Here is a 23,724-nt window from a genome sequence, read left to right as displayed (position 1 = left end):
TTGAAATCTTGAAAATGTATTATGATTCTGAATGGGCTCTCAAAATTCAGCCATGTGATTCTCACCATTACTTATACTACAGGACTCGCATAAAAGCTGCTCATGGTTAGAACAATATACTCAGAGTTCTAAGTTCCAGTATAGAAACTAGAACTTTATATTTAAAAATACATGCATTCTGTACTCTTCCCCCCTCCCCATTTTATCATACTGGTATATTTAAGGCTCAAATAAACTTGACTTTAAAATATGAATATACAAAAATATGAGCACTTTCTTCCTATAAAGATCTAGCAATGATTGCAATATTTGCCTAGCAAGGTGCATTTACAGCCTGACTAAATAATGGGCCTCACTAAGAAAGGAGTGAAAAATGTTTACAGGAGTTGCATTGATGTGCTGCCATTTTAGTGAGAGGCTTGCACAAATATTTTCCCCCTTTAGGCCATGATCCTGCAGTGGCATTTACCCAGGTAGACTGCAGAATGTGCGCAGAGCCCCAGTGACTTCAGTGGGATTTTATGTAATGTAAGGGTCTGTCTGCATAGACCCAACTGCAGGATTGGGGATGTTGTCTGTGAGAGCCTTGTTTACCCAAAGAGTAGGGAGAGGAGAGAGGTGCAGATGTGTGTGTGTGTGTGTGTGTGCGCGCGCGCGCTTGGAGAGAGGTGCAGATGTAAGGAATATAATCATTTATTTTCCAAAATAAATGACAAATGCTTAACAAAGGAATAAAGAAATGTCACTGGGCAAACAAGATTGAATTAAGCTATAGTTTTCTAGAGATGTCTATCATTTTTTTCCTGAAAACTATGGGTATGTCAACTCTGCAATGTAAGCCCCGGGTTAGTAGAAATTGAGTTAACAGACTCTGTGTTTGTTGACTGAAGGCTTGAGCATCTACGCTCATTTGTAACTCCAGGTTAGGAATTATTGAATCCTAGATCCCAGCTTGGGGCTCCAGCTTCTGCACTGCGTTATGTGGGGCCAAGTCCAACTACCTGTATTCCAAACTTCCTAGCACCCTCCCAAAATGTGGCTGCTCTAGCCCTTTGTTCATGGTGCAGTGTGGGAAAACTTGACTGTCCACCAAACTTTGTGCAAATGACAAAGAAAGTTGACCCATGAGATTGAGAAATACTTTTGTCAGTCTCCAAGTGCACAAGTCCAGTAGGACTGCATCTACAGTGCAAAACACTAGGGCTTGAACCCTGAATCCTGGCTTGACTCAGCCCTGGACCTTCCACCCCATGTGCTCCTGGGACTTTGGATCCAAGCCCTGGTTTTTTCACGATTTATGTGTAGATGGAAGCAGGGGTCAGACTTGAGCCTGAGTTCATACCCTGGGCTTACATGACAGTGTAGATACAGCCTTAACTGAGTATGTTGATAGTATAGCACAGAGTTTAACTTGTGTGATTTGAAAAGGCAGGCATGGGATGACAAGCTTATGGGAGTGAGCCTCCTCCATAAATGCTTATTCCAAAGATAAATAAGAATAATTTTTCAGTAGTATTGTTATGATAGATGAACAGGGATAAGCCACATCTAGACAATGTGATTTAACTGTGTCCAGAGAGGGGGTGAGGTTCATTAGAAATCCTCCCAGCCTTCCTGTCAGATTGGGTGGCACAATATTGACCAGAGGCTCACAGGAGCCCTAAGGAGTCCCCTCCGGCACTTAAGCGTGGCCTGTGGAATTAATGTACAATATTGCCCCTCTCCCCAAAGGTGGACAGTGTGTGTTTTATATTAACTGAAACCTTTCCTCCTCTAGTTCAGTTCTGCCTTGCCCTTCTGTGGCCAAAGAAAGAAAAGGTCTGGATTTTTTCAATTGATTTCATGATTATTGCAGTGAAGTTTATTATAGAGGAAAACAAAAGTCTAATACTGCTGTTTTGAAGATGGTTTCTTTGTTTTGTTTTTGACTGAAGCTTGTAAGTGCTCCTGAGATAAATCAAGAGGTGCTTTATTTCCTATGGCCCAGAGTGTGGCCTCGGGGATAAATCAGTCTTAAAAGGGAGGGAGATAGTAAAACCATAGCTAGGCATCTTAGCGCCTGGGGCAAGCAAGCATATTTGCAGCTCCTAGAGGTGACGCATGGCGAGGTGGGGGGGACATGCGGGGTCATGTGCCCCCCGCCAGATTTCTGCCTCCCATTTAGTATAGAGGTTTTCCAAACGTGGGGCGTGCCTCTTGGGCATCGCCTCTTGCCAGGAGCTGGCGGATCGGAAGCTGGTGTCAGCTGCCTGGCCTGCTCAGGCCCCTGGCTCTCTGCACTATAGGAGACGGGACAATGGCTGTCTGGGAAGCACACGAGTGCGCAGAGGTAGCCTGGCTCAGGGAACAGGGCTGGGAGGCCTCCCAGGCAGCCAGACAGCACCCCGGATCCCACAGGGCAGTGAGCCAGTAGCCTGAGCAGGCTGGGTGTCTCCCACCAGCTTCCAATCCGCTGGCTAGCGGGGTGCACCCCACAGTTTGAAAACCTCTGTGCAAAATGGAAGGCAGAAATCGGGGGGGGGGGCAGGTGACCCTGCATGCCCCCCACAGTCTGCCCCATTTTTCCACCCACGCAGCTTTGAGCCCTGGGCAGCTGCCCCCCCTTGCCCTGCCCTGGTTACAGCTCTGGAAGATAGCTCAAGAGGCATTTGACTGCAGAGTTTGTGGAGGTGAATCTAGTTGTGTCCTACAGGCACTGATCAAATCCCAATATGTATTTTATTTGAATGCTTTTTCTGTAGATGCGAAAGGTATGCAATGGTGCTGTACTCATTTACTCAGAAAACATTTCTATTAAAAATAAAGAGTGAGAAAATTTGTATTTTAATTTTTTTTTAACTGCTGTATTTTGTTTCAGGATGGGTGTTTGAAGTCCTTGAAAATACCCTTTGGCTGCCTGTAGAGCTAGTTCCTAAATTCCCTAATTCTCTCAGTTAAGTCTTCAGAGGTTTGAATTGTTATTAAATGTCTTAAAAATGTATAGTTCTTAATACTAATCGTGATGAATATATATGCAATCAAATAAAATGTTGGAACATCATGGTGAAATTGTATATTATAGTTCATTTATAATAATTTGAAGTACTCAGGAACTGATTGGGAGAAATCAGATATTTAAAAATGAGGTCTAAGGGGGTGCATTTATCTCTTTGGTAAATGTTAGGGCTGTGAAGTTGAGGAGGAAGAGGAGGATTATGGGAGCAGTGAGAGGTTTGTTGAGACTGAGTAAAGCTTTTGTCACGGCAAAGAACTATTTCTTCATCTCCTGCGCAGCTGCCACAGCATATGGCTTAAAAATCTTATTTGTAGTAATCAGTCTGACTTCCACTACTGGTATTCTAGCCATCTTCTACTCTCGCTTCCTCTATCACAGGTCATCCGTAAACATTATTGACCTGATAGGGAGTGGCGCTGATGGGGAGATTGGTGCGGTGTTAAATAACAACAAGGACAAGTCACTAACACAGAGATCTGGATCTCTTTGATAGGCTGGGATTCATGCAAGGTCATACAAATAGGAAGAAAGACTATAGCCCCTACTTAGAAGAAAGGGAACTATATTTTGAAAAGCTGCAACTTAGGTATCATTATAGGCTATGTCTACACAATGAGCAAGGGTGTGATTCCCAATTGCCACACGCATACTCATTTTGCTAGCAGGAGTATAAACAGTAGTGTAGCCATGGTAGCACAGGCAGTGGGCCAAATACAAACCCACCTGAACCCCATGGGTATATACTCAGCACAGCTAAGCCATGCCACCACCGTTGTCCATGCTAACATGGCTACACTGCTATTTATACTCGTGCTAACGCTCATCAACTCAGCGCAGATGCATGTACATGAGCTAGGAATCACAACCCGAGATCATAGTGTAGATGTCGCCTTAAATACCCCACATGTTATGTGGATATATTAAAAGGGATGCATTGAGCAGGTGAAGGGAGGTGATATTACCTCTGTATACAGCAATAGGGAGACCATTACTGGAATACTATGTCCAGTTCTGGTCTCCACACTTTAAAGTTCTTGTTAAAAGTCTGGAGAGGGGTCAAGGAATTTTTACAAGAATGATTTGTAGCCTGGAAAATATGCCTTACAGCAAGAGACTAAAGAGATCAATTTGTTTAGTTGATCTATGAGGAAGTTACGAGAGAACTTGATCATGTAGTGCAAGTACCTAAACGGGGAGAAAATCTCAGACACTACAGAACTCTTTAATAGAGCTGTCATTCAAGGGCTGGAAGCTGAACACAGCAAAGATCAAATAGAAATAAGATGGACATATTAACTAGTAAGGATAGTTAATCATTGGAACAGCTTGTCTGGTGAGGTGGTAAATTCTCCTTTACTGTGAGTCTTGTGTCAAGACTGAGTGTCTTTTTCTAAAAGACATGCTCTAGTTCAACCACAAGCTACTGGGCTCATCGCAAGAATCATTGGGTGAAATTTTCTGGTTTATGTTATGCAGGAAGTCAGACTAACTTACCATAATAGACTTTGTGGGTGTAACAATCTGAATCTGTGGAGAGGGCATTTAAGGGTCTCTATGTCAATGGTAGAAGATAAGAAATTGTAAAACGGTCTTCCCAGCCCATTGATAGAATGGTCTGATAGTGGAACAATATTCTTACTCGCAGTCCCTAAGAGCAGTGTTTCATGTCTCATGATACAGAACACAGAATACAAAAGCCTGCACCCATAACGGCTTGAGCTGCTGGCAGCATATATTTTGGGGTGAATCACCTGGCCTGTATTTTGAGTGACAGCCTTTATCTGGTGCCTACCTCCCTGCTAGTAAAAAGCATTGACTTTTGTTATGCAAAGGATCATACTGTGATATACCGCTGTAAGATCTTGTATCGTGAATAAAACAGTGGGAGGGCACGGGATGAGAGTCCTTTAAAAATAAGCGTTATCCTGTACTTCGCATACCGTTGCCCTTAGTTCATTGCAATGCAGACGGTCACCCTAATATGAAGCCTGTAATATAACCCATCGGGGGGTTACAGTCATTTGGGAAGCTCTTGTGGCTTGTTCCTGAGTTAGCTTTCTAGGACCAGCACCAGGATTTCTAAGTGGAGTGCTCTGGACTCCACTCCCTTTTGTGGGTATCAAAGCACAATGCAAAACATATGTATTCAGTTCTGTTTATTTTCTTTGCCTTTTATTTTATATTTTGTGTTTTGGTTGTTTCTTGCAGACAAAATGACAACAAGGTTGCTGATAGCAGCTGATGTGTTACTTACGCTACACATTGTGGGTAGATTTACATATGTTGTTTCTTTTAACTTCTATAAATATGCTCCTAGTCGTTACCATGAGCAGCAATCTACAAGTCAGTAATAGAAATTAAATACCTAAATGACTCCAGCTTGGTTGTAGTTTTATTCTATACTGTTAACAAAATCAAGCCTTGCTGGTTTTGAAAACAATTTTCTGAAACTCATTGTTTATAGTTTTGAAGTTACAATGAATGCAGAGTTTTCTTAGTCTGTAAGATGCACTGGATGTGGTTTTCATATTATTGATAAAAGGGGTGTGACAGATATGGCAATTTTCTGCAATATCTTTGGGGGATCTTACTGTATTAAGTTTATAGAAAGGAGCATAAACTCTGGCAAGTCAATTGTAAAAGAGTAATTAGGCAGGCCAAAAGAGCAAGTAGCAAAAGACAAAAAGTAACAGCAATTTTTTAAAAGTATATTGGAAGTAGGAAGCCTGCCCAATAATCCGTGGGACCACTGGATGATCGAGGTGCTACAGGAAGAAAAGGCCATTGCGGAGAAGCTGTATGAATTCTTTGCATTAGTCTTCAAGTGCAGAGGACATGAGGGAGATTCCTACCCTTGAGCCATTTTTGTAGGTGACAAATCTGAGTAACTGTCCCAGATTATGGTGTCAGTAGAGGAGTTTTTGGAACAAATTGATAAACTAAACAGGAATAAGTCACCACGACCAGATGATATTCACGCAAGAGTTCTGAAGGAACTCAAATATGAAATTGCAGAACTGCTCACTGTGGTGTATAACCTATTGCTTAAATAAGCTTCTGTACCAGATGACTGGAGAATAGCTAATGTGATGCCAATTTTTTTAAAAAGGCTCCAGGGGCAGTCCAGGCAATAACAGACTGATAAGCCTAACTTCAGTACCAGGCAAATTTGCTTGAAACTATAGTAAATAACAGAATTATCAGACACATAGATGAACATGATTTGTTGGGGAAGTGTCATTTTGTAAAGTGAAGACATGTCTCACCAATCTAGTATCATTTTTGAAGGGGATCAACAACCACGTGGACAAGGATGATCCAGTGGATATAGTGTACTTGGACTTTCAGAAAGTCTTTGATAAGCTCCCTCACCTAAGGCTCTTAAGCAAAGTAAGCAGCCAAGGGATACGAGGGAAGGTCCTCTCATGGATCAGTTACTGGTTAAAAGACGGGGGGGGGGGGGGAAGGATAGGAATAAATAGTCAATTTTCGTAATGGAGAGAGGTAAATAGTGGTGTCCCCCAGGGGTCTGTATTGAAACCAGTGCTGTTCAACATATTCATAAATGAGCTTGAAAAAGGGGTAAACAGTGAGGTGGAAGAGTTTGGAGATGATACAAAATTACTCAACATAAAAGCAGACTGCAAAGAGTAACAAAGGGATCTCACAAAACTGGGTAACATATAAATATACACACACACTCACAAAGGTATTACCTCACTCATGTTGTTGTCTCTGGGCATCAAGATGGTAGATGAATTTCAGTGTTGATAAATGCAAAGTAATGCATATTGGAAAGCATAATCACAACTACACATACAAAATGATGGGGTCTAAATTAGCCATTACCAGTTGTGACAGGGTCATGCAAGATGGCTATAGGTAAGTAATAGGCAGATATATAAGCCCCAGGTTAAGTAGGTCCCTTTTCCCTGGGTAAGGTACAGGGAAGGTTCCAGAACAATCAGGAACCTTCTGGAGACAATTAAGACAGGCTGATTAGAACACCTGCAACCAATCAAGAAGCTGCTAGAATCAATTACGGCAGGCTAATCAGGGAACCTGGGTTTTAAAAAGGAGCTCACTTCAGTTTGTGGTGTGCGTGTGAGGAGCTGGGAGCAAGAGGCATTAGGAGCTGAGAGTGAGAACGCGGACTGTTGGAGGACTGAGGCGTACAAGCATTATCAGACGCCAGGAGGAAGGTCCTAGGGTGAGAATAAAGAAGGTGTTGGGAGGAGGTTATGTGGAAGTAGCCCAGGGAGTTGTAGCTGTCACACAGCTGCTCCAGGAGGCACTCTAGACAGCTGCATTCCACAGGGCCCTGGGCTGGAACCCGGAGTAGAGGGTGGGCCCGGGTTCCCCCCAAATCCTCCCAACTCCTGGTCAAACACAGGAGGAGTCTACCTGGACTGTGGGTTCAGAAAAACAGCCAAGCTGAGGGCTGCCGTGAAGCTCCAAGGCAAGCAAATCCGCCAATAAGCGCAAGACCCACCAAGGAGGAACTTTGTCACACACTCAAGAAAGAGATCTTGGCATCATGTGGATGTTCTCTGAAAAACATATGCTCGCTGTGCAGTCAAAACCACTAAGAGAATGTTAGGAACCATTAGGAATTGGGTAGATACTAAGACGGTAAATACCCTATTGTCACTATATAAAGCTATAGTATGCCCACAGCTTGAATATTGTGTGCAGTCCTGGTCACCCTGTCGCGAAAAAGATATATTAGAAATGGAAGAGGTACAGAGAAGGGCAACAAATACTATTAGGGTTATGGAACCGCTTCCGTATGAGAGGAGATTTAAAAGACTGGGACTGTTCATCTTAGAAAAGAGATGATTAAGGGGGGGATGTGGTAGAGGTCTATAAAATCATGAATGGTTTGGAGAAAGTGAATAAGAAAGTGTTATTTACTCCTTCACATAACACACAAACCAGGGGTTACCCAATGAAATTAATAGGCAGCAGGTTTAAAACAAACATGAAGAAGTACTTCACACAATGCACAGTCAGCCTGTGGAACTCATTGCCAGCGGATGTTGTGAAGGCCAAAATTATAATTGGATTCAAAAGTTCATGGAGGACAGGCCATCTATGACTATTAGCCAAGATGGTGAGGAACCCCATACTATAGGTGTCCCTAAGTCTTTGGTTGCTAGATGCTGGGACTGGACGATGTGGGATGGATCATTTGATGATTGTCCTATTCTGTTTATTCCCTTTGAAGCATCCAGTATTGGCCATTGTTGGAAGACAGGATACTTAGATGGACCATTGTTCTGATGCGGTATTGTAGGCCAGGGTTATATGTAATTCCATGGAGGACAATGACCACAGCCCCTCCAAGAACTAAGAACAGTGGGGGGCATTAGACAAATTCATATAGGTTGTAACACCTCCAACTGGGGAAGTACCACCACTTGAAGAGTCTGGCATTTACTTGTTCAAACTGGAGTCTCCAGAGGCCAGCAAAGAAAGGACTTTTGGATAAATAGCTTTAGTTTAAAGTGATTTGGTCTTCTGAAGATAATAAGGTGATAAGTAACAGTCAGCATAGATTTGTCAAGAATAAATCATGTCAAACCACCTAATAGCCTTCTCTGACAGGGTAACAAACCTTGTGGATGTGGGGAAGCTGTAGATGTGGTATATCTTGACTCTAGTAAAGCTTTCGATACTGTCTCGCATGGCCTTCTCATAAACAAACTAGGGAAATATAGCCTAGATGAAGCTAGTATAAGGTGGCTGCATAACTGGTTGGAAAACCCTTCACAGTCAAACTGGAAGGGTATATCAAGTGGGGTCCTGCAGGGCTCAGGCCTGGGTTCGGTTCTGTTCAGTGTCTGCATCAATGATTTAGATAATGGCATAGCGATTACACTTATAAAGTTTGTGGATGATACCAAGCTGGGAGGAGTTTGCAAGTGCTTTGGAGGATAGGATTAAAATTCAAAATTATCTGGACAAAATGGAGAAATAATATGAAGTAAACAGGATGAAATTCAACAAGGACAAATGGAAAGTACTCCACTTAGGAAGGAATAATCAGTTGCACAGATACAGAATGGGAACTGATGACCTAAGAGGGAGTACTGTGGAAAGGGATCTGGGGTTAATGGATCATAAGCTAAATATGAGCCAGTAGGGTAACACTGTTGCAAAATAATCAAACATTCTGGGATGTATTAGGAGGACTGTTGTAAGCAAGACACGAGAAGTAATTCTTCCGCTCTACTCCGCACTGATTAGGCTTCAGCTGAAGTATTGTGTACAGTTCTGGGCACCACATCTTTTCTGAAATGTGTACAAATTGGAGACTGTCCAGAGAAGAGCAACAAAAATGATTAAAGGTCTAGAATACATGACCTATAAGGAAAAATAGAAAAAAAAATGGGTTTGTTGAGTCTGGAGAAGAGAAGACTGAGTGGGGACATAACAGTTTTCAACTACATGAAAGGTTGTTACAAAGAGGAGGGTGAAAAATTGTTCTTGTTAACTTCTGAGGATAGCACAAGAAGCAACAGGCTTAAATTGCAGCAAGGGAGGTTTAGGCTGGATATTAGGAAAACATTCCTGTCAGGGTAGTTAAGCACTGAAACAAATTGCTTCTGACAGTTGTGGAATCTCCGTCATTTGGAGGTTTTTAAGAACAGGTTAGACAAACAGCTGTCAGGAATGGTGTAGTTATTACACAGTCCTGCCTTGAGTTCAGGGGACTAGACTAGATGACCTTTCCAGTCCTACACTTCTATGATTCTTTCTGATCCAACAAATGGACAGGGACCCTCTGTCCAAGGCCAGGGAGGGCAGTTCTTCCTGGGAAAGCTTGGAAAGACTTTGCCTTGCTGAGGCCCCATAATACTGATTATTACCTTTAGATAAGCTTTTAGCACATGTATAGGAACTTTTATTGTTTTTAATGTTTTCTCTGTAATGCTTTCTCCTTACGAATGAATATACTTACTTAGAAAGAGCTGTGTGATAACTTATTACTGCTGGCAATTATGCTGTTCATAGCCTTCAAAGAGTAAGCTAAGTGCAGATGCTGGCCAGTTTAGGCAGTCTGGCTTGCTGGGATATCACAGTGTAGACAGGGAACTGTGCAGCCTGAAAAAACCCTGGTCAGGAGGGAGAGGCAGACATGTCTCCACCCAAGAGAGGTGATGACTGACAGATTAGAGTAGATGCCTTTAGTGGATTACAGAGCAGGTATACTGGTGCTGTCACCCTGGACTGTGACAAGAGTCTCTAACTTGCAATTTTCTGATAGTGAGCAAAAAGGCTGCTCCCCATTAATGAAACTGGGGAGAGGCTGAAATTTTAAATGTAATTGTAAATAATAATAAGGAAATAATACTACTATGGTGCCTTTCATGCAAGGATCTCAAAATCTTGTACAGCCCCCGGAGGTACGCATCATTCCCATGGTGGAGTGATATACTGAGTGCAGAGAGATTAGACGACTTGCACAGGATCACAGAAGAAGCTTGTGTGCGAGCACAAGTAGAATCTGTGTGCCCTACCACCCGGCCCTGTGCTTTATTTACAAGGCTGTCCTTTGTCTTCTCTTTTGGAGAAGAAACAATAATATTATTTATAGCCACTAATACTTTTTATTGGAGAATAGAGTGACCATTGTTTTACGCATTCGTGCAAATGGAAGCATTTTCAGCTGAAGCAGAGAATTAATGTTCATTATGTTATATATCGGTGTCCAGTTATACTTCTGATAGTAACAGTACCTAAATTGAACTCACATATTCAGAAGGTCTGGCTGGTTTCATGTAGGCTGTTGATCTATGTATTTTGATATATGTATCAATGACTGTTTGACAAAAGGCAGGAGGTAAAAAGACTAATAGCATAAAAATGCAGGGTTGTTTTTCTCCCCATAATAAGGCAATTTTTTTTAGTGGAAAATTTATCAGAAGTATCTGTTCCTGAAAACAATCCTGGGCAAAGTCTCCTAATAGTGCCATTTGAGGCCATTTGTTCTTTTGTTAGGAAATTTTATGATAAGAGCGAGCAAGAAGATATCAGTCCTTCGTTTTGGGAACGCTTTTTCTGAAGTTAAAGATACAATCAAATAAAAGTTGAAATTCAGAGCATTCTTTCTGCCTAATGGAAGCAGTGTTCTCATTCTGGTTGACAGTGTATTAGTCTGCTATTTAGAATTCTGTAATGCAACAAACACTGCAAAGGAGTTTTCCATAACACTGATTACACAGCCTATAGTAACGCTTCTCCCAAGTCTTACATAAGCGTCTTGCTATGCTCATTTAGGCAAGATCATTGCTTGCCCAGTGTACCTGCTTTGGGGAAAAGGGGCACCCCTCATGAGCCCATCGCGTGGATGGAAGGACAGTCTCCATTCCCCATGCAAAAGAGTGGAGAATAGATAGGCAAGTGTGTAGAATGGGCTGGGCCTTGACTCTCCTCCCCTCACTGTGGCTGCCAGTGTGCAGTTGAGCCAGCCCGGACATAGAAAATATTGCCTCTTTGGAGCAAGGGGAATCTAGAGACTGAATTGTGCCTCTCGGAGTCTGGGCTACTCGTGGAGTAGTATGGCTTTGCATTGCCTCTTTCTCAGGGCAGATTGCATTTGTCACAATCTTACCATTACAGGTTAGCCTTAATCACGAAGGGCTCATCCTGCTCTCAGAGGGCATTTCATCTGTGTAAGAAGTGCAGAATCAGGACTAAAATTGTATCATGTAGGCTCAATTCTGACTTGGCTACACACCCATCCAGGGTGGGTTACCTGGACTTTGCGTCTGGTTGTGCAGGAATAAATAAGGCTACTTGGATACCTCTTGCCTGGAACAGGTGTGTGCAGAGTGGGCAGGGCATTGGCAGAGCCTTGGAGCACTATACGTTCACTGGCTGTCTCGCCTAGGAAGCAATGTACTGCTGATACAGGCTAGCAGCATATTACGACCACCTGGGAGCAAGAGGGAAGCATGGGAAGAGTGGTGTCTTGGATGGGTCTGAGCACAAGACCTCCTGGAATTACTTCTGGGATGGTGGTGTTTGCACCACCCCTTGCTGAGTGCAGTGCCTAAATCTCAGTCTGGACCAAAGATTTTAAGTTGGAGCCTTGATAATGACTAACGGCCAGATTCTGCCATCTTTCCTCACAGCTTGTAGTATTTTACGACAAACAGTGCCACTGAAATCAGCTGAAGCTTCTCACAGAATAGGGTACTAGGCAGCATGAGTAAAAGTATTAGTGTCCCGCCCCTAAGGTTTTAAATACATCCCTCTCCACAGGTGTATTGACTTCAAAAACAATGAAATGAACAGAATGCCGGATTATAATCTAGTTTTCACCTATGAGATGTATGCTTTTTTTATAGGATAAAATATCGTGATTGAATCCATAAGCAGCCATGCTAATACATGGTTTCAAAAAATTAAATTGTTGATTCCCTTGAGTCAGAGAGATTCCCAGCCTTCCACACTAATTCAACATGCATTATTGTTAATACAAGAGTTTCCCACCCATCAGTTTAGTGGAACTATCAGGATATTGTGCGTCCCAGAGTGCACTTGTAAGCAGGCAAGTCAACGTCAAATTGGACATACAATTTGTACATTAGATGCTGTCAATTCAGTATTTGACAGAGTATTAAATGGTATGTGATGGGACTATTTGCACAGTGATGCAATATGAGTAAAGCATGTTTGGGTATTGTATCCTGCTCAGACTATGTTGTTTTTTAAAAAACATTGTGTAAATTAAAGTGGACTTTGTACCCTGATGTTTTAGTTGCATCCTGAATTAATAGTGACTGATAGTCCACGTGTCATTCAACTTGTACAAAAATCCACAGTAGTGGTAGATAAACCTCCTTCCATTCTCTATACTCCCCTACAGATTCTCTTCTGAGAATCATTACCTGCATAATATACCTGCATATTTTATATAAATATAGATAATATGAGATGCGTATAAAATATTGCGGAAAAGAGCTGGTTTTGTGTGTAGAGTAAATGGCTTTTGAAATATAAAATCCAGAATAAAAATGTAAAAACATTTTGCCTTTTAGTATGTGATTCTGCTATAGCACTTACCTTTCAGTGAAATGCTTGCATATATTACCAGCTATGCTAATGAATGTTACTTAGGTGTACATTAATCTGTAGAAAGAAAAGGAGTACTTGTGGCACCTTAGAGACTAACAAATTTATTAGAGCATAAGCTTTCGTGAGCTACAGCTCACTTCATCGGATGCATTTGGTGGAAAAAAATTTGGTGGTTTTTTTCCACCAAATGCATCCGATGAAGTGAGCTGTAGCTCACGAAAGCTTATGCTCTAATAAATTTGTTAGTCTCTAAGGTGCCACAAGTACTCCTTTTCTTTTTGCGAATACAGACTAACACGGCTGCTACTCTGAAACCATTAATCTGTAGGTAATTAAACTCATGAATTGATTTGAGCAGGTATTTAAATTGATTAATGATTAGGGCCCTACCAAAATCAGGGTCCACTTTGGTCAATTTCACAGACATAGGATTTTTTAAATGGTACATTCATGATTTCAGCTATTTAAATCTGAAATTTCACAGTATTGTAATTGTAGGGGTCCTGACACAAAAAGGAGTTTGTGGGGCGGATTGCAAGGTTATTGTAGGGGGGTTGCAGAACTGCTCCCTTACTTCTGCGCTGCTGCTGGCGGTGGCGCTGCCTTCAGAGTTGGTCAGCTGGAGAGCAGCAGCTGCTGGCCAGCAGCCCAGCTCTGAAGCCGGAGCTGCTGCCAGCAGCAGGCATTAGTAAGGATGGCATGGTATGGTATTGTCACCCTTACTTCTGCACTGCTGCCTGCAGGCTGGGCCCTCAGTCAGCAGCCGCCACTTTCCTGCTGCCCGGTTCTGAAGGCAGCAGCACAGAAGTAAGGGTAGCATGGTATGGTATTGCCACCCTTGCTTCCGCGCTGCTGCTGACGGGGTGCTGCTTTCAGAGCTGGGCGCCCGGCCAATAGCCACCACTCTCCAACTGCCCAGCTCTGAAGGCAGTACAGATGAAAGGGAGGCAATATCGCAACCCCCCTAAAATAACCTTACAACCCCCTGCAAATCCCTTTTGCGTCAGGACCCCCAATTTGAGAAACATTGGTTTCCTGTGTGAAATCTGTATAGTATAGGGTAAAAGCACACCTAACACCGGATTTCACAGGCGGGGGGGACCAGATTTCACAGTCTGTGATGTGGTTTTTTATTGCTGTGAATTTAGTAGTGCCCAATTAATGATACAATCTGCAGTAGTCTTTCAGATAATTGTCATGTTCAGTCACTCTTCAACACATTTTTCAGTCATATTCTACTTTTAAAATTATATTTTTATCAAAGATAAACTAATTTTATGTGAGGAAAACTCTTAATCTGAAAACCCAGTATTGTGTTTTTATAAACTGTTTTGTTGCAAGGAAAGCCAGCTGTTTGTCCCCAACAGTCTATGCAGTCTTCCTTATAGAAAGCAACAATTGAACTATGCTGTTTCTTTCTGTTTCTTTTCAGGTTTTTCACACATAATCATGGCAAAACCGTATGAATTTAACTGGCAGAAGTCAGTCCCTTCCTTTATGCAAGATGGAGCTGTGTTTGACAGATACGAAGAGGTAAGGGGCCAGTTGGATAATGTTCCTCTCCCTTTCCCTGCCTTTTCTAGATGTTGCAAATGTTACAAAAATATTTCTTTTTTTCTTAAGATTTTACACAAATAAAATTTTCAAACAGAAAATGTACAGGAAGATAGAACATAAATGTTAACACTGTGTTATGATACAATTTCTTGCTACCGAAAAAGCCTCTTCAAAATACATTTTATAATGGCTGATTTAATCCTCTGATTTGAAAATAATCCCAGAGTAAGAGAAACTTTTTGATTTAAATCCCTTCTATCTGTAACATACATGCAGCTCTCTATTGTAGGGAGTCATCATAGTATAGTACACAAAGCACCTTACCAAAAAAAAATGCACTCTGTCCTATTTTTAAACTTACTATTTTTGGAATGTGTGCTCCTACTTGTAAAAATAGACTAAGAACCTACATGCTGTATGGAAAAATAGAAGATCATCAAAACATTTACACTGTAAATCAAAGACACTATTTGAAATCAAGGGTGGTTTTATCTCCTTACCTCAATCGACCTATGCTTTATCTGTAATATGATTAATATGATCCTGCTTTCAGTTGCACTTTAATCCAGGTCTGTTGAAGGAAAGGAAAGTGGGACATATTTGCTTTAAGATTCCAGAATAAAAGGCAGAGACCTTTGCCTTATATTCAACATCAATTTGCCTATGAAAATAGTTTTACTAAGATTTGTTTTTAATCTTTTTTTCATTTGCCTGAAAATCTCTAAGTTAAAGGTATTTTGAGAAATGCCTTCAGGAATATTATGCTTTCCTTTAATCTCTTGAAGTGAACAAAAAGTATTTATATCATAGTCATCTGCCAAGATAGACCTAGCTTTCTTATCCCCCACTTTCAGTGCTGGATTAGGTAAACTAATAGGAAACATGTTTGGTAAATGTTGCCCTTTGAAAGAAGGATCTTAAATCATTCATTTTTCATCCTGCAAATGCTGTTTTGAATAATTTAGCATATGCTAAATAATTGACCTCAGCTGATCCAACGGAATGTATGTGGTTTTGCTTTCAAGAATGTTTAATAATGATCACCCCATTATGAAAATTGTTTTCGCTTGCATAGTACAAGATAAAGTAAAAGGTTCCTGTTTGTCCTGGGTTGGTTATTCAGTCCCTTCTAAAGGCAGGCAAACATTTTCTAAGTACAAGTTACAACTTGTGGCTCACAGGAACTTATAGGCCAGTCGGCCTAACTTTGATACCTGGAAAGATACTGGAATAAATTATTAAACAGTTTGTAAATACCTAGAGGATAATATGATTATAAAGAATAGTGATCTTGGATTTGTCAAGAACAAATCATGCCAGACTAACCTAATTTCCTTCTTTGACGGGGTTTCTGGCCTAGGGAATAGGGAGGAAACAGAAGATGTGATATATGTTGGTTATAATAAGACTTTTGACACTGTCCCACATGTCGCTCTCATAAGCAAACTAGGGAAATGGGGTCTAGATTAAATTACTATAAAATGGGTACACAACTAGTTGAAAGACCATACTCAAAGAGTAGTTATCGGTGGTTCCCCATGAAACTGGGCTGTCATATCCAGTGGGGTCCTACAGAAGTCAGTCCTAGGTCTGGTGCTATTCAGCATTTTTCATTGATGGCTTGGATAATGTACTGATAAGTATGCTTATGAAAAATGTGGATAACACCAAGCTGAGAGGGGTTGCAAGCACTCTGAGGACAGGATCAGAATTCAGAATGACTGTGGTATGTTGGAGAATTGGTCTGAATTCAACAAGATGAAATTTAGTAAAGACAAGTGCAAAGTACTTCACTTAGGAAGGAAACATCAAATGCAAAATAAGGATAACTAAACTAAATGGTAGTACTGTTGAAAAGGATCTGGGGGTTATAGTGGATCACAAATTGTTGACTCGATTCCATATTCAATGTGATGCGATTGCAAAAAAAAGTCTGATATGATTCTGGGATTTATTAACAGAAGTGTCATACATAAGACATGGGAGGTAATTGTCCCGCTCCACTTGGTATTGGTGAGGCCTCAGCTGAAGACCTGTGTACAATTCTGAGTGCCACGCTTTAGGAAAGCTGTGGGCAAATTGGAGAGTGTCCAGAGGAGAGCTGCATAAGTGATAAAAGCTTTAGAAAACCTGATTTACGAGTAAGGGTTAAAAACCTGTTCATGTTTAGTCTTGAGAAAAGAAGAATGAAGGGGGACTGGATAACAGTCTTCAGATATGTTAAGGATTGTTTAAAAGAGGATGGTGATCAATTGTTCTGAAGGTAGGAGAAGAAGTAATGGGCTTAATATGCAGCAAGGGAGTTTTAGGTTCAATATTCAATAACTATAGAGGTAGTTAAGCTCTGCAACAAGCTTCCAAGGGAGGTTGTGGAATCCCCATCATGGGAGATTTTTAAGAACAGTTTAGACAGCCCCCTGTCATGGATGGTCTAAGGCAGGGGTTCTCACGACAAATTTTTTGGTGGTCTCAGAGTGCGGCCAACAACTCTTGCTGGTGGCCGCTCTGACAACTTTTCCTAAAATACTTAATTAACTTTAGGAAAATCAAATAAATATGCACATATACATGCCCAATCACTGTAATTTATGTATGTAGGGTTGGTTTGTTCGTTTTTTTGCAGACTCAATAATAAAAATAATGTACAGTTCTCTCTATTCTTTACTGGACCTAAAGAGAATAGAAACACAAATAAGGCGCTTTGAACGTTCTTGTCCTTTTTCTTGTTTGTTTTGGGGTTGTTTTTTTTAAGACTTGCCAACTATAAGTAAGTCTGTTGTAAAAGTGATATTTGTATGTTTGTTAATATCACTTTTCACAGCAGACTTACTCAGCCCTGGCAAGCTCGGGGACAAATTAATCCCTGGATAGGGAGGTGGGTACAGCGGCAGTGGGGGCATGGGCGATGGGGCACTGGGGGAGGCAGCGGGGACCAGAGTTGGTGGTGGGGGTGAGCTCAGGCAGAGCCTGCCTCTGGGCAGCCAGAGAACAGATCCCAAAGCCCCAAGAAGTAGTTGAGTGCAGTTGAATTTTGGAAGAAGTCACCAGTCCAAAGCAACCTTGAAATAAAAGGCACCAGTGCCAGTTATGTCGCATATTTAAGTTCACCTCTGTTTAGTGGCTAAAGCCAGGGCTGCACTTTTACAGCACGAACCATGTGAATGGTACAGCGTTTAACATTGGAACAGGTTTCAGAGGCAGTGGGTCTCTTCAGGATGGGAAAAGGACTGAGCCTTGTTTTAATTGCTAGTAATTTCACCTACCTAATCAAGGTTGACATTTGGGAATGGAATTAGGCATTGCCATTGTATGTATAAATCAGATTTTATTAAGTGCTGTACTGCATTCACTGCGTTTTGAATCATGTGCACTTCTTTTTACATTGACTGCTAGCAGGGGTCCTACCTGCCTTATTTGAAGCAGAAAACATGCGGTATTCCGTATCCTATTGTTTGCTGTAAGTACTGTATAGTAAACTTACCCAGTTTTGCTACAGAACACTTGTAAGATCATCTGCGTGGTAGCCCAGCCCCTTTGATGATATCACCAAGTTTGTGGTTGGTTGGGATATTATTATTTATTTAATAGAATTACAGTAATGCCTAGATATCCTAACCAGGTTTGTGCTAGGCATTGTACATACCCATAGCAAGAGCCCTCCTGTGAAGGATTTATAATCTTAGTTTGGGATTTTCGAAAGAACCTAAGGGATTTAGGCACCCAGCTCCATTGAAATTCTATATTGAACTTCCAGCCTAAACAGGCAAAGCAGAGATGCACAGCAGAGACCCAGTGAAGTGACTGGTCCAGGTTTACATAGCAGGTCAGCAGCAGAGCTGCGAATAGGGCATAGCTCCTGAGTCTGAGTGCAGTGTCCTAACTACTAGACCACACTGCCTCCCAAGGAAGTGATATTCACAAAATGGAATTTCACTGAGGGACTAGAAGGTCTCGAACGAAGTCTGGATCACTGTGCTAGAGGTATACATCAGCGAGAGGAATTACAGACCACATGGGATATGCTTCCTTTCTCTTTGGGCCAGGCAGTACCACACCTGAATGTTGAAAGGCTTTTCGGGAATATCTTAGTGGAGAAGGTTGATGGTCAAAGGTTAGCAATGGTATTGGACTGTGTAATGTCTAGAATTTGTGGTAGCTAGTGTTTCCCTCACTGTATTAGAAGAAAAACTGCAGAAGCAATTAGTTAATGGAACCAGTGCATGCTAAGTAGTGGACGTTGGACTGAGTGCAGCTTATGTGGCCATCTTTGTAGGAAAAGTTATTTTTATACTGAGAGCTTTTAGTCACGTGGGGATGCAACAAGCAATGAAACATGTCCCCATTTTATTTGCATTGACTTTGCTTATTGAGGAGATCCTCTATTCCAGGGTTTCTGAACCTGAGTCGGGACCCAAAATTGGGTTCTTAGAACTTTCAAAGGGTCGCTTGGTGGCTCCTGTCCCATGGGGCTGGCTCGGTTCACCTCCTTGCTCCAGGTGCTGCAACCTCTGGGGTCCCAGCGCCACTCAGGTTCCGCCCAGCTGTTATGATGACAGGAGTCCGGGTAGGCCAAAGTTGAGCGAGTGGCACTGCAACCCCAAGAGCCACGTCACAACTCCACCCACGCAAATTTGGTTCAATTGGGCAGGGGCCTATACCTGAGTGGTGCTGCAACCCAGGAGGTTGCAGCTCCCAGCGCGGAGAGCCAAGTCCAGCCAGTCCCACAGTACAGGAGCTGCCACTGTGTGGTAAGTGCCAGACAGGACTCAACCTCTCCAGGGGGCAAGATCAGACCAAAACCACCCCATGGCCTTCACCCCCAGACTATTTTCTGGGTCACGACAGGCTATAAACGTTTACAAATGGGTCCTGCCCTGAACCTAAAATGGTTGAGAACCACTGCTCTATTCCATGCAGATTTTAAAAGGCTCCCCCTTTAACAGGTGGCTAGCTGCAGTTTTTATAGGTGCAGCTTTACAGGGATATCCATGAGCTATAAAACTAGTGATTCTGGGATGTTTGCATCTGGTACATTTTATGCAGTACAAGGATTAAGAAATAGGCAGAAAGCTGTGAGGTGTGGACTAGCAGCCTGGCTATAGGAGAGGGCACAGGAAGTGCCTCATATCCAGTTCTGACTCTGTCTCTGAATCTATGGCAAATTCTAACCCTTCTCTCTGTTTCCCTATCTGTAAAATGAAGATAATTGTTTCCTACCTCACAGTGATGCTGCAGTAATTAATATTTGCAAAGTGCTTTGAAACTGAAAAGTGCTGTATGTGCTTAGTGCTATTATTTAAGAGGCAGATGCTCTTCAATGCTGAATGTGTTCTGGGTCAAGGGAGTGAAGTAGTAGGCAGGTCTGGCTTCTTTGTGGCCCATCCTGCCACAAAACTCTTATTAACATAAATGGGTGTTCCTTGCATGGAGGGCTTGTGGGATGGTGCTAACTGAATCAGAGAAGTTAGAAATCCTCCTGTCCGCATGATCCTTTTGTGTGGGAAATGTCCCAAACAAAATAAAGTGTTGCCCTCTGTCGGTCAGAGCATCGCTGCTCCCTACACACATGCTTGCCGTTTGTTACAAAGTAATCTTTTTTTAATTAAAAAAAGATTGGCCAGGGCTGGACTTTTTGTTCCTTTAAAAATGACTGATTCTGCACAGTGGGATGTTTCCTTACCTTTTAGTTTCACCTCTGACATTAAAATAGTTTGGGGGCAGGGGTGTACTTTTTTAGTTTTTGTCTTTTTAGTAAGGCTGACCTGACTGATCAGTTTTTTTTAATCTAATCTCTGTGGTTTTCCATTCCTTCCGAACTGCTTTATATACTTATCTCCTCTGCCAGACTAACACTCTGCAATATATTTTTGTGTGTACTTTCTAGAAGTTCTTCTGTGAGGGTCCAGCTTTTGCGAAAGCACTTCCCCTGAATCCCAAAAGTCATTGCAAAATGTGGTGGTTTGACCCCAAGCAGTTGCCAGTTCTTGCAAGCCTCACAATATTTGGTGAGGTTGTTTCTGGAAGCCCGTGATTAGGTGAGAAAATCAGCTTTCATTTAGAAAGAGAAGTTTCTAGCCCTTGTGGCTGTTGAGAAAGGCCTGAAAATGAGAATGGAGTCTGCTGTAATGTCTCAGAAACCAGAAGTCAAATAAAAAAAGTTCTAATATTTATTATTTTTTAAAATCTCATGATTTCTGGGGATTGACTCATTATTTTTGAATGCTTGGGATTGGCAATACTGCAAGGCAGGTGGGGAAAAGGTAAAAGATCTTTAGTTTTGAGCAACAAATTAATGCCTAACAATATTTTGTCAACATCACCAAAATATTTTGTTGTATTTCCCTTTTTAACAGGAGTCCTCTGTCTTTGAACCAAACTGTCTCTTTCAAGTGGATGAATTTGGTTTTTTCCTAAGGTGGAAAAGTGAAGGAAAGGTACAGTACTGTTGTACCAGGAACATTACTGTCTGCCTATGTTGTTGCCCTTGGTTTGTTTCCAGGCTAATTTTTAATCACTAAAATTACATGTGGCTTTGTAACTATTTACAGTAAGATAGCTTGGCTCCTGCATTTTTAGAAGGTACATAACTGAAATTCTTGACAGATTATTAACAGATGTGAAAAGAAAATGAACTGTTTTGTGTTAATTAACTGCAGTTGCATTTAAGACTCATTGTTTATTTTTTCTTCAATTCCTATTTGTGTCTGCACTGTGTTTCGTCAGACCTTTTAGCTAACTTGCTTTCTCTTGCCGTTCCAGGAAGGACAGGTATTAGAATGCTCGCTGATCAACAGTATTCGTCTTGGAGCTGTACCAAAGGTACTCTGTAATTAGTTTTTACTGTTCTTTTAAACAAAGAGTGTTTAAGCTGAAGGTGAAGTGGGGAATGCAGTGTAGCTTGTTACAAAATACCACCAGCACAACTTCGCTCGTAAAATTATAGCCTAAAACATTTAAGATTAAGTGGTTTTAGTTTATTTCAGTGTCAAGGTTTTGTAATATTGCAATGCCATGTCAGTGCTGACCTTCCAAGAGGCTGTGAAATCTGGGCACTAAATATTAAAAGGATCCCGTCAAGGGTTTTCAAATTATTTTGAACTATTATGATATCATTTTAGGAGGTTGAAAATATTTTTTGGTTTAATTTTTGTCCTTGGTCATTCAATATGTGTTCCTATGTTTCATTGACATAGAAATCAGAAATTTTTGTGTGCTTCCTTGTTTTAAATACTTAAATGATCAATTGTGTCAGGACAGCTCTGGGATTTGTGATTATTAACTGCTGTTTCAAAGGCAATCTGCAGAGGGACCACCTGAGGGTTCTACAGAAATCATAGCTTTTAAAATATTTTCTAATATAGATTTCTTTTTAAAATGCATCTGTATTTTAGACATCTTTCTGAGATGATGAAATTTGGGCATAATTGCTTCAGTGTTTCTTTAAGAGTTTTGCTATCTAGTTGTCCAATGATTTCAAATCCAAAAGCTTCAATCAGACTATGGTTCTACTTGAAAATCATAGATTTTTCACTTTAATCATAGATCTATTTTTTTCTAGCGAAGTTAGTTCTCTTTCAAGGTGATAGACTGAAATCTTCAGCCAACAAAGTAGGTCATGGGCTAAGGCAGTGCAGACTGCCCCATGATACCCCACGAGTATGATTCAAATTTCAAATATGCTTCAGAATATTCCCAATTTCTATGAATAGTTCAGTCTCCAGGCTTATTAAATCTATGGCTCTTGACTGCCAGCAAAGGTACCAAAGAGCACCAGATTTGCTGCCAAGAAATGGGTAGAAATCACCCACTCATTCCATGCAAATAATAACTTTTGGTCACTACTGATTTGGGTTGGAATAATTTATTTAGATAGAGTTAAGAATTCCCATAAACTATTACCAGTCTTTAAAATTATTCCAATTCCCTTCTCTGTGAAGGTAATATATGTAATTTTCTGAAATGTATTTAAAATACTGCAATTATCTCCCTGCTTTTAGGATTCAGCCACATTCAGTGATTATTAAATTAGATTTTTTTCCTAATCATGCCCATAGATTCTAAATGAAACAATTCATTTAAGGTGACCGGGAAATATTTGCAGTCTGAATGCATGTGAACCTGAGAGGTGTGTTTAACTTAATCTTTGTATTGTGCATTTAACAAGTCTTTTGTTCCGTTTAACAGGATCCCAAAATACTAGCTGCTCTTGAGACTGTGGGAAAAGCAGAAAATGAGCTGGAAGGGCGGATAGTGTGTGTGTGCAGTGGCACAGATCTGGTGAACATCAGCTTCACGTACATGGTAGCAGAAAATGCAGAAGTAGCTAAGGTATTCCACGGTTAAACAGTGTTGGGTGCGGGGGAAAAGCACACGCTGCCACAGATTTATCACGACTGGTACTTGAGCTAGCTAGAATAAAGCTAGCTCAGATATGTCTACTCGAGCTTCAGTCACACCTGTGTTTTCAGTCTAGATGTACAGAAATCCCTTGGCTTTCTACTTCATCTTTCCTTTTTATTATTGGAAGCCTCATAGATGGAAAGCATAGCCTGACCATTCATTGCAATCATTGTTGCTGGCTAAGCGAAGTGAGGTCTAACACTCAACTCAGTGGCATTTCTCTGTTTGTCTGTCATAACTTTCAACACACATCCAATCAGTTCCAAAATGTAGGGACTGCTTTAGGCATTTATGGGCAGAACCTTCGTGATTTTGATCACAATCAGAAAAACAGAAAGGGAGAAATGGGTGATGCATGGAACCCCCTGGCATCTGGTTAACTGAGCCAGCAGCTTCACCCACCTTTCAAATTGTCTACCGATCAAAGAACAGGTTGGCAGTGCACATCCCCCTCCCACCAGCTTTGTCCCAGGACAGTTATAAAATATTAACACTCTCTGAAAGAAAAATAAATGAAGGGGGAAAAAAAAGGACACAGAAAAAATATGAGAGTAGTGGAAGGAATAAGGCCATAAGGGGAATGTAGGCACATGCAGAGCAAGGCATGGGAGGAGATTGTGGGGCCCTAGGAGAGGGGGAAGGTGGAAGTGGGGGGCACACAGAGAGCCCCTGGCATAGGGGGGAGG

At 41.4% G+C, this 23,724-nt stretch overlaps 1 protein-coding gene across 1 annotated transcript in view; it reads left to right on the top strand.

The window, feature by feature from the left end:
- Positions 1-23,724, top strand: part of PLCB4 (phospholipase C beta 4) — a 314,466-nt gene that overhangs the window by 167,841 nt on the left and 122,901 nt on the right. Inside the window, 4 exon segments of the mRNA XM_043512117.1 lie at positions 14,514-14,614; positions 20,992-21,072; positions 21,398-21,457; positions 22,823-22,966. Coding sequence (XP_043368052.1) covers positions 14,531-14,614; positions 20,992-21,072; positions 21,398-21,457; positions 22,823-22,966 — 369 coding nt within the window. The 5' untranslated portion in view covers positions 14,514-14,530.

Source organism: Dermochelys coriacea, chromosome 3 (genome assembly GCF_009764565.3).
Source record: "Dermochelys coriacea isolate rDerCor1 chromosome 3, rDerCor1.pri.v4, whole genome shotgun sequence".
NCBI classification, from domain to species: domain Eukaryota; kingdom Metazoa; phylum Chordata; order Testudines; family Dermochelyidae; genus Dermochelys; species Dermochelys coriacea.
This window is presented reverse-complemented; position numbering and strand designations above follow the sequence as displayed.